This window comes from Diprion similis, chromosome 7 (genome assembly GCF_021155765.1).
Source record: "Diprion similis isolate iyDipSimi1 chromosome 7, iyDipSimi1.1, whole genome shotgun sequence".
In the NCBI taxonomy this organism is placed as follows: domain Eukaryota; kingdom Metazoa; phylum Arthropoda; class Insecta; order Hymenoptera; family Diprionidae; genus Diprion; species Diprion similis.
In genome coordinates, this window is record NC_060111.1 from 8,947,842 (window position 1) to 8,959,348 (window position 11,507).

At 34.4% G+C, this 11,507-nt stretch overlaps 1 protein-coding gene across 1 annotated transcript in view; it reads right to left on the reverse strand.

The window, feature by feature from the left end:
- LOC124407924 (proteoglycan Cow) overlaps nt 1-11,507 on the reverse strand; it is a 78,294-nt gene extending 66,787 nt beyond the window's left edge. The window contains exon 1 of the mRNA XM_046884537.1: nt 11,305-11,507. Within this exon, the coding sequence (XP_046740493.1) occupies nt 11,305-11,406 (102 nt within the window). The 5' untranslated portion in view covers nt 11,407-11,507. The remainder of the gene's footprint in view (nt 1-11,304) is intronic.

The window sequence follows — 11,507 nt, forward strand, 5'->3', positions numbered from 1 at the left end:
GTAACTTCTTTATTGCTCTACTACAAACGAAAGTTCTTGCACTACAATCAACTACAAAAGATTCCACATCAACACCCACCCTCAGGTCAAATGCACCTTAAAAAACGGAAGAGTTGAATTTTCCAAAAATCAGTAAACGGCTGTAATTTTTTTTCGGTTCGACTATAAACGAAAATTCGTTCACTACAATCAACTACAAACGATTCTGCACCTACAGTTTTTTAGGATTTTTGAAAATTTTAAAGCGGGATAAGCCTTATTTTTGGAAATGCTGTATCGTTTTCGGTTTTTTACTACAAACGAAAAACTCTTTACTAAAAACAACTACAAACGATAGAGAATCGATACAAATTTTGAAAATTGATTTTTAAACATGTCGGGTGCCAGGTTCATGTAGATAGTATACCTGTTTGAATTCCTGACACGGTACCGACTGATGTTACCGACCTAACTGGAGGCAAACTTAATACCAACATGGCAACATATGATATATCACATTCATTATCAAAGTGAGGACAAATTGTAACAGCAATATGATGAGGGTGTAACAAGTAATGCGACACAGGTTATTTTAGATGAATGTACTATTTATGTTACAGGAGCGTCACGAGTAATATAGCACGACGTAAAAAATTTCGAGGTTAAATTTACCAAATGAATAGTACACCGCTCTATTACCCACCGAGGTTACCGAAAAATATTTACCCACAGAGATTTGTAATTTTACAATTTTGTAAGTGAAAATTTGAAAATAACTGCTAATTTGTAAAGATATCTACCGCATGCCTAAAATCAGTTTTATAACCCATGCGAGTGTAAATTTTACTGTCGTTATTGGAAGTACAACATAAAATTAAAAACTGTTCACTAATTGGTGATTGGAGATTTAACGATGGAAACTGGATCATTGACGTGGCATCTGCGAATTAGTGATAAAGAACAGGAGTGAATGAAACGGGATGATAACAACGGCACACAAAAATAAGTGGTCTGTACATTAGACCAGACCCATCTATCTATCTATATGTATTTGATACGCTGAATCCAAATCCGATGTCCGTTTGGCCCGTAAGCCCTCAAAATTTTAAGTAAATTGCGAAAAATCACTAAAAATTGCGAAAAATTGCAGTTATAAAAATGAAAAAAAAATGTTATAAAACTCGATCAAGTATGTTTTGTCATGTATTTTAATACCTACACTGAATTCAGATCCAAAGTCCGTTCGTCCCTATGACTTCAAAATTTTTAGTCAACTGTCGTAAAAACCGTTGAAAATTGCTAAAAATCGCGAAAAATTGCAGTTATGCAAATGAAATAAATTTTATTGAACTGGATTAAGTATGTTTCTTATATATTTTGATGTGCTGAATCTAAATTCAGTAAATTTAACAAAAATCGTAAAAAATATAAATGAAATAGCAGAAAATAGGGAAAATAGTATTAATTTCAAACTGTTTTTCGCTTGTATCGAACTCTTTTTTTCTCCGAATGACCTACGCAGCGAGTTTCTCTTTCGTTTTCTATTTTCTCTCGTTATTTCTCTTTTTACCGTCCAGGAAAAAATTGCCACCATGTTGACATCCCACTTAGCTTAATACCGACTTTCCATTTTACTTCTGTCCTCATGGAATCGTCCTCCTTATTCTTTACTATAGTCTCTAAGATTTTTACGAAAGTAGTCAAGTTGTGAATGTGAGAAGTGCAATTTAAGATTCATCAAGCAAACCAAATTTTTTAAATTTTGCAGCGATTTTTTTCAATTGCACAATTGTAATTTTTTGCAGTTTTTCGCAATTTACTCAAAATTTTAAGGCCGTAGGGGCAAACGGACTTTGGATTTGAATTCAGTGTATCAAAATACGTTGAAAACATACTTGATCCAGTTAATTAAAATTTTCTTCATCTTGATAACTGCAATTTTTCGCAATTTTTAATAGTCTTTCGCAAATGACTTAAAATTTTGAGGGTGTACAGGCCAAACGGACATCAGATTAGGATTCAGCGCATCAAAATACATGTAGATAGATGAATGTATAGACCACTTTTTTTGTGTGCCGGTGTAATTAAAGATATTCGATGATCAACGAAAAAAGCTATGCTTTATTTGCACAAACGATACGAACCGTATCGTTAGAGATCAGAAAGTCAACTGAGGTTTTCGTAGGCGAGAAAATACAGGCGCGACACGGGCAAGCAACGAGATTTGAGGTAGAGACAGGCAGGTAAACATCGCACGCGTGTGTGAGGACGATTTTAAATGCAAAGTGAAATGAGACTGGAATGCGCACGAGATAATGCTTTCATTTGAACTCATCGAGTTCGCTACTTTGCGGAAACACTTAGGAATTATCTTGCTCTATCGGCTGCGTGTAGTTTTCCATTTCACATTACTCCAAAAACATGAGAAAATAATGTATATTTTCAGGTCATCATAATTCTTTATCTGTTTTAAATCCTGTAATCGTCAATTAGGTATTAAGAATACAGCTTTTCGGATAAATCAAACATGAAAAAGTGAGTCAATTTTCGTTCTCGTATACCAAGAGTTGTCTGTAATCTACCATATAACTCGATATATACCGTGTGTCCATGAAGAAGGTGCGCACCTCATGCGCGTGTGTCAAGTCGTTCGAATTTTATTGGCCAATCGGGACAGTCAGAAAATGTCCCTAGGAATCCACCGTAGTTGTGCGCTCCTAGGGACATTTTCTGACAGTCACGATTGATATTGCGTAGACTGCTCAATTAGGCGGTAACTATCGGCTAATAAAATTCGAACGACTTGACGCACGCGCATAAGCTGCGCACTTTCCTCATGAAATAATGCTCAAAATAGTGGGACGATAATTAATATTCTATTCAAAGCGCAGTCCTAAAAAAATCGACGGTTGGCGGTGCACCCAAAAAGTACAAATCGGAAAATGAATATCCTTATCGTATTCAAATTTTCAAGTGAAAAAACTTAATTCCTTGAAAATAACTTGTAATGTACTAAAATTAAATTCTAGGCTAGAGTCACTCCACGCGGATACCTCTGCAAAAATATCAGCAGCATCAAAATGTTAGTTTAATACCCTGCAAATATTTCTAATATTTAGTATAAATTAAATAATCGTTTCGGACAATATACTTGACTGCTACTATTGAAGCCCATGCGTCACTAACGAGATGAAACGTTTACCACCGTTGTTCTGTGTGGAATTACAAACACGTATATGGAAAAATATTTATTTTATGCAACGTCAACGTCAAAATATGAAGATAATATGCAAGTTGTGATGATTGGCCATCTTGAATCACTCCGAAACCATGATTAGAAGTGTCTTATCACGGACTGTTTTACCGACGCGACGGATGGATTCACGCATTAACCTCTCTGTCGGATAGTACAAAAACTGAAGATTATTATGATTTCCGAACAATCTACAATCCCGATTATAACAAGTTGTCGATTCTTTTACTTCAACATTATTTTTGTTTTATAAAGCAAAAATGTTTTTAGATGACCATTTTCAGAATTTCATGACAACATCGCTGTTTAACGTTTTGTATGGTTACAAGCTTCGATAATAGTAAAAATAAGTCACATAGCTAATACACATTACGATACACAAAAAGTAAATCATTCTCAATTGCAGTGAATTTCGCTTGTTAGTGCGAATATATTCCCTACAAATGATCGAATACCAAAGGTATATAAAAAGAAATAATAATTTCGGTGGTTGATATAAACGGACTATCTATAGCATCCCCCTCACAATGCAGGGTATAACTAGCGCAATTAGTCATAAAAAATTAACGGGTAATTATATCGAGGCACGATTCTGCATGTATTTACATAAGTATAACATTTAATTACATCTGTGAGTATGAATACCGGATAGAGTTCACGTTTGCGTTTTAAATCTCGATGCACAAAGGCGAAAGAACGGGGGAGCGAGTGAGATAGTCGAATGTCGCGGTGAGACCGGATCGATAGCACACCGAGTCGTATGCCTCGCAGCTACAACCCTTCTCATTCTTATTCGTCCTCTTGTTCTTCACCTTATCGCCGCCGCGCCGTCGCCTCCTCCTTTTCTGCGTCTTCTATTCGTCTTATTTGTCTTCTCTCACACGTTGTTGCTCTGCTCTTTTATTCTCCCCGATTCTTCTTGGTTCTTCTTTTTCTATGCTTTTGAAACAGATTCGATGCGCTCGCGTTTGCGACGCGGCAGCAGGTAACAGCCTCAGGATCGTAAGAACAAAGGCGCCCAGCACTGATTTTAACCGATTTGCTTGTTTGTTAGTTTGTACACTATTGGAGAATGTCCTCGTGACGTCAGTGCCTGGTTGTCGGCGCCATTTTATCACCACATAACCTAAGTTTTTAATTTTAATAGAGGCAAATCGTAATTCTTCGGGTTTCAAATTACTCGTGTAACGTAAATTAATGAATTGTAATCAATAATTATTCCTGTACTGTTATCCACACGAGAAAAAACATGGCCAACGGTCAAATATCAGCTTCATTGCATTAGTTTGATTTTTTCCACCAGAGGTCGTATTGCAAAGTGACAATCCCAATACTGTGTATAACCTTGATTTTCGTTTTTTATGTTTTTCTCGAGATATACTGCATATTAAATAATTGTAAGGTATATAAAATAGGGGTTAAATATCCTGACGAATAGATTGCCGCTGTTTATTTTTGTCGAATTATTCTCACAATGCGAGATAAATGCAAATTTTGAAAAAATCCTAAATTTCAGAAACATGTCCAAAACATCTCAAAATCGTCCAAAAAGTATTTCTTTACTTAAATAAAGGCATTGTAAGTAAATATTTTCATTTTAAAGTGAACGGGTTAAGGTAGATACACGTGACAACCAACGGAGCATTCTTTGTTTCTCCGAGGATAAAATGCGCGGAAGAAAATTTACAGGAAATAGAAAACGCAAGGAATATCGGCTCCCTCGCAAGCAAAGAGGAGTAGGAATGCGTAGAATTAAATTTCTGTGCGACGTTATGATTCAGTACAAGGATGTTCCGTTTAAAATCAAATTTTTTCTCCGCTCCCAGATGAAAAACTTGTTGGAAGTGAATAACGTGAAGAAAACCTCGCGGAAGGATACCTTTTAATCACATTTCAAAAGGTTATTCTCCAAATTCTACGTTTTCCTATTATAACTTGGGTACGGCGTCATTTTTTTAAAACCATATTGCCACTCAAGTGCATTCAATAATACGAACTTTGAAGTACTGAAGCTGGAGGCACTTCCAGCAAAAGCCGTAACTCAAACGGTCCATAAGTTACAAGCCTCGGCTCCAAATGAATTTTAATTAGAAATTCATGTTCAAACACGTACCTTTAGTGGCTACGATATGAACTTGACAATAAAACATCAAATTACACTTTTGTACAAAATTTGATTAAAAATATGGTCCGAGGGTCAAGTCCACACGTATCTAAGAGTCAAGTCTTTCCGGTGTTATTTAAATGTAAATCTTCAAATTCTGGAAGCGATCTTTGAAAATTTGATATAAGAGATATCTTCAGTAAATTTACGTTTTTATATTAATCAATACATCGTCGCTTAAAGCACATTAGTGAATTTGAGATAAGCTGTGGATACGCACTATATTATGCCGAATCCCTAATGCATTCGTTTTTTTACTATCTATAAGTATCTCAGGTGAGGGCGAATGAAAATTGACCTTTTCAAATACACACCCGAGTATACATCTAGCGCGATGAACTCTGTGTACGAGTAACCAATTTTGTTGCCACAACAGTATGCCACAGCAAATCGTTACGCCGATTGCGCGTAGAATTTTGAAATCATGCTTTTAGTCGATATACCAGGTACCCAAAAGCATACTTGTCGGAATGCCCATTATCATTTCAGATTAATCAACAAAAATTGACTCAGAATTATCGCGAGATTGAAAGAATGGTGACTCTTCACTTGAACCTGCTACAATGAAGTTGGCGTTGTGTTGACCGTCGATCCTCGAATGTCTTCAAGACTTTGATATCGAAACACAGCCAGAGCCACAAATAAATATGGTATACTTGTAAAGGCCAAAATCGTAAAAGATAATAATAAGTTAAATAATAAAAAGAAGGATCGTTAAAATCTTGTTATACATATAGGACCATAATTCCTAGGTTCCTTTTGAGTGTTATTCTATAAAAACAAGTCCATCCACAGCCTATTTATAGGTATATAGAGCGTACGATAGTCTTCACGGTCAAGTATTGATTTTGAATATATATTTTATACGTGATTCGGGTTGGACGACTTTATGTTTTGCCTGAAATAAGTGAAATAAAAGTTGAACTGTCTGCTACTTGGGTAGCCCCAGGCTTCCAGGAATTCTCTGTGAACGAAAAATAGCCGAAGCTTAGGAACCCGAGTTATACTGACAATCAATCAATATGTAACACCAAGAATCAGAGGACAAGCAATTACAGCGGCATAATAATGAGTCTTTTCAAAGTAAGAAAGTAAAAAATATATTGAAAATAACAGGACCAACAATAAAATTAATCCTACATAGGCGGAAATGGATTGTATGCGGATAAATTAATATAACAATTTCAGGACTCTAATTTTACTAGCAAATTGGAAAGAGTAAATGAAAACAAATTTAAAAGTTTAAAGTTCAGTAAATCAATGTCATGATAAACTTCAGTGTAATTTTGGTGTGGTTGACTAAAAATCAATGTCGAATCGACCAAACTCTGTTAGCCAACGTGAAACGGTTAAGAATGCTATAATAATTGTGCAACTAACTATACATAAATAGTTAAAATATTGACTATCATCCTAAATGTTCAATTCGACTATACGGTATCATTGACTGCACATCGTTTTAATGGTGACCTGTAATAAAGTTTATGGTTGGAATAACTTATTCGCGTCCACCGTTCGCAAATATGAACATTTTGACTACGTCACTTTATCAATGATACGGTGATCCTTCGCAATATTCGTTTTCTTTGTGTGTGTTCATTTCATGTGATTGCTCAAATCTTTGCAATCGAGATACGTGTAGTATGAGACACCATAAATGCAATTGCAATAACTATTTATACCTTTATTGTAGCATTCGCCAGAAATATAGCACAGCTATTCATATTTCCTAATTTGTGAATTCTTATAATTATGCTCTAACATTAACGTTCAACGTCACGCTTCAATAGCTCGTATTGACGGCAATAATCAATGACCAAAATTAGGTAGTTGAAGAGCTTCGATGAAGAGACTAAATTACCTCAATTGTAAGCAGTTAGTAATAGTAGTAGTGGTTAGAGTGTTCGACTAGTTAGTAATGCGAGCGTGCCGGGTTCAAATTCTGATCGTGAAGGGTAAAATTTGATTTAGCGTTTCTTTCTTGCCGAAAGTCCGGGATCAGATGACATTGATCAATCAATTGAAATGTGTCTGTAATTATGAAATTAATGCAATACATATACATAGATATTTTTGATTTATTTATAGTATAGAAAAATTTATTTCTGGACCTTAATATTGATGAATATCCAAAAACCCTTCAGTTTAGCTTATTTATATACTATAGTACACTATTAATGCTCGCCGTTCGGAAAAGGGCTACTTTCGCACCGGATTTTAGTCGTAAAGAAAAACGCGAAATCACGTATGTCTTTGAAAAACAAAATTACGCGTAATAGTAATAGAAAAAACTTTTTCTCCGGTATGGTAACTGCAACTATATGTATAGTGTCTGACTTACAAAGCAGGTGGAGTTTTGGCTACCATGACTCCATGGTTTGGATCACTATATTTCATCAACAAATTTATAGTTTAACACACTATAATTTGACAGTTGGTTTTAACTATAAATCTCGACTGTTCTCCCAGAGAATAATCTATTTTTTAATACAAATAATCATTCAAAATTTTTTCTTAGTGTCTCAAAATTGAAGAAAATGAGTAGAAAAAGTGAGTTTATTAGACAGCTAATTAGCTAGAAGAATGTGAATCGTTTAGTAAGTACTTTACACGTTATCTGAGATTATAAGAATAGAAAAACTGACGAAGTTGAAGCTAGTAACGTCGACATAACAAAACGTTCAAAGAAAAATCACTATTTCGCAACTGTAGAATAACTTTGGAGGAGTTGAATTTGCAAAATATGAGTATTTTATTACTGCCATGTATCTCGAGTTACTCAATTTCGTACAATCACGAAGATGTAAAATTGCGCATGTTTTTATAAATGCATTGTTACATTAACATCACAGACTTTAATCTTGAAACACTTATTATTTTTTAATAAAAATCTTTATACTCTTCGTCATGCTTTCAGCCTGGATTGTCAAATTAGCAAATAATTAGTAAATCATTATAAACTTCAGTAAGTGAACAGCAGTAATCTTTTTCGTAACAATTTTATGAAATATTGCAACTTCGTTAAAAGTTTAATGCATAGACAGAAGAGACGAAGAAGTTTAGTTATGAATTTCGAAAAAAAAAGAGAAATGTATTACTCAGAAGCGCTTGATTAAAAAAAATCTTTATAAATATGTGGTCGCCGATACACATATGTAAAACAATCAATTTTTGAGTATAAAAAATTATGGACTAGGCATGTTTCATGCTTGGCGCATGCATTACGTCACCATGAAGAAATTTTTTTTTTGTGGAGATTTTGAACTTCCTTCTCTCTTCCCCCCTTCCGGCGAACCAAACAACCCTCATCATCTAAATAAATTCCTTTTAATATTACAACAATGTACTTGTGTTTTAACTTTTCTGAAATATTTACCATTTTTTGACAGATTAAATTTGGGCAATCATGTATTTCTACTAATTGTAAAAAAAAGAAATAGTAAAATCTCTTTCGAATAACCATAATAATATTCTTCCCGTAAACTTTGCTACAGTCTTTCTTATTTTTTACATTCAACAGTAGGCACTCAAATTTCAATGGTCTAATTTTTCGTTGAAGTGACTTATTCCCGTTATAAATTTTTTTCGCATTTTATATAAGTTCAGTACTATTTACAGAAATTGAATGTGAAATGGCATCAATAATTGATGAACTTGAAGTTGGTAATAACGTTGATGGTAAAGTTGATGAAACTATGTACGTTTCGAAAAAATCGTTATTTCGCAGATTTTGGATTGTCTCGAATTTCGTAAACCGTAATAAAACAAAACATGCTCATATTTTCTAAACTTAATAGCTGATTTTTCCGGAAACGTCTCGTTACGTTAATGTTATTGACTTCAACCTCGTAAACAATGATGCAAATCAAGCTTATAACTTCGGCAAAAAATATGAGGATGAAGTTAGTAACGTTACTGTAACGATGAATATTTAGAAAAAATCATTACTTGGCACGTTTAATGAATGTCTGAAGTTTATTTCTTATTTTGAAAAATCGACGGCTTGAAAGTCATTCTAAAATTGCACAATAATGATTTTTTCCTGATGTTTCGTTACGTTAACGTTGCTATTTCAGCCTTATATATAGTAAAATGGATATTAGTTCCATCGCTGATTTGAAAAACCTTAGAGAAAAAAACAAAAACGTAAAAAAAAAAAACAGAATTATTTTTGTATAATTCTTCAATAATTAAAGAACTATCAAGGAATAAAGTTTTTCTCAAAATTGCAGAAAATTATCGTTACACGTAGGAAAATGTTCAGCAAAAATTCGGTTCAAAAATATCAGGCTCTTCTAGTGGAAATCGATAAAACCGAGGTACTTTCGGAAATTTCAAGATCTAGTGGTATTTCAATACAACTCATACCAACAACGTAAAAAAATGAGATTCTTGCGTGACTAATTCATTACTTCGAAATGATTAGAATCTGAAATATATTGCTTTGAAATTGTAAAACAAGACGATTATGCACAATTTGGAATTCCAATATGTCTTGAACTAGGCAATATTTAGGGCTATAACTAAGCGTATAAATATGCATCGAAAAAGTGAAATGAAACACCTCATATAGGTAGAGAAATTTGTACATAACTGTTAAATAAAATCTCGAATAAATGATTAAAGCTGTGCTAATATGAGAGAAACATGGGACCGACCGCACGTAAGATTCATCTTTCTTTGCATACCGGGTGTCCAGCTATTTCTGATAACGTAATTCCAGGTTTTCCAGACAAGAATCATTATTTATCCAGTTTGTTATCATGTACACAATGAATGAATAATACAATAGTCATACGAACAAGAATATTCTATATTTAACTAGAGCACAGCACATTATGAGGCGAAATTGTAAGAATTTGCTAGCAGGTACAATTTTTAAGAAATTAGGGCTTGGTTCATCGTCATTTAGCACTCGATTTGAACATCATCAATGTTGAGGTTGAAGCAAAACGCAAAATATACCCCAAAAATAAAAATGAGAACATCGTTGAACAATATGAGAAAAAGGAGCTTTCTCGAGGAAAAAAAGGTCGATGAAAAGTAAGTTTTGTACTGTAGGGAGTAGAAATGAGAAAAGTGAGGAAGCGGAGAGCCCTGCACACATATACAGCACAAACAGAAGCAATAGCAACTTATAATCAGCAACCATTGCTGGCTTAGTGTTATGCGGTGAAAACCTTCGGAGGGGGAACAAAAATATTAGATTTGTAACAAGATAACGTTGCATGACTTCGCTCACATAACGTGGTGCATGAAGCAGTCTTATGCAGAACTGAACCACATAACGAGAAGCTACAACCTCAAATGTGAATTAATCAGTAACAGGCGTCACACATTATTGGTATTTACTTATATTTGTTCAAATAAGAATGTTAATTCGAATTTTATTGTAAGAAAAACTAACAAATAATGATTTGTAAAAATATGTATTTGTAGAAAATACATAAACTCTTAACTTGAAGCGAGGAAGTAAGGATTAGACTTTTTGCACAAATTTTAAACAATGTAGGGTTATTTAATCCGAATAATATTTGTCGTAAATCACATTTGACCTCTTTCAGAGGTACCAGAATTCCATGCACTGTAGTAGCATTCATTACATCGCAACACCCTCTATTAACCGATGGATATATGCAAAAACAACCGACAACTTGTCACCTGCGTTGAAAAATCGCTAATTGTTAAGTAATCGAAAAATCAGCAACGTCGAAATCGGAATGATCGATTCTTAAGCGATAAGGAACCCTAACGAGATGGGAAATGCGTCGCGAGACGATGTCATAATATTGATTTCTAGTAGCCTCAACCCCCAGACTGTAAGTACGTGGAAACATAATTCAGTAAATAAAAGACATAAACTATGATAATTTTAGTTATCCTCTTTTGATAAAATCCTTTCACCTACCTCCTCTGCGAATTCAAAGTCGCCATCAAATTTCCTCTTCCGTTTGCATTCGGCGGCCACCGCGAATAGCAACGCGATGAAAACCACCCACGAAAATTTCATCGTTCGATGGTCGGACACAATAAATTAACTGTCAAGTACAACTGAATGCGGCCTGCGTGAACAGAGAGGCCTGGACCGATATTACAACGCGACGATCCTGT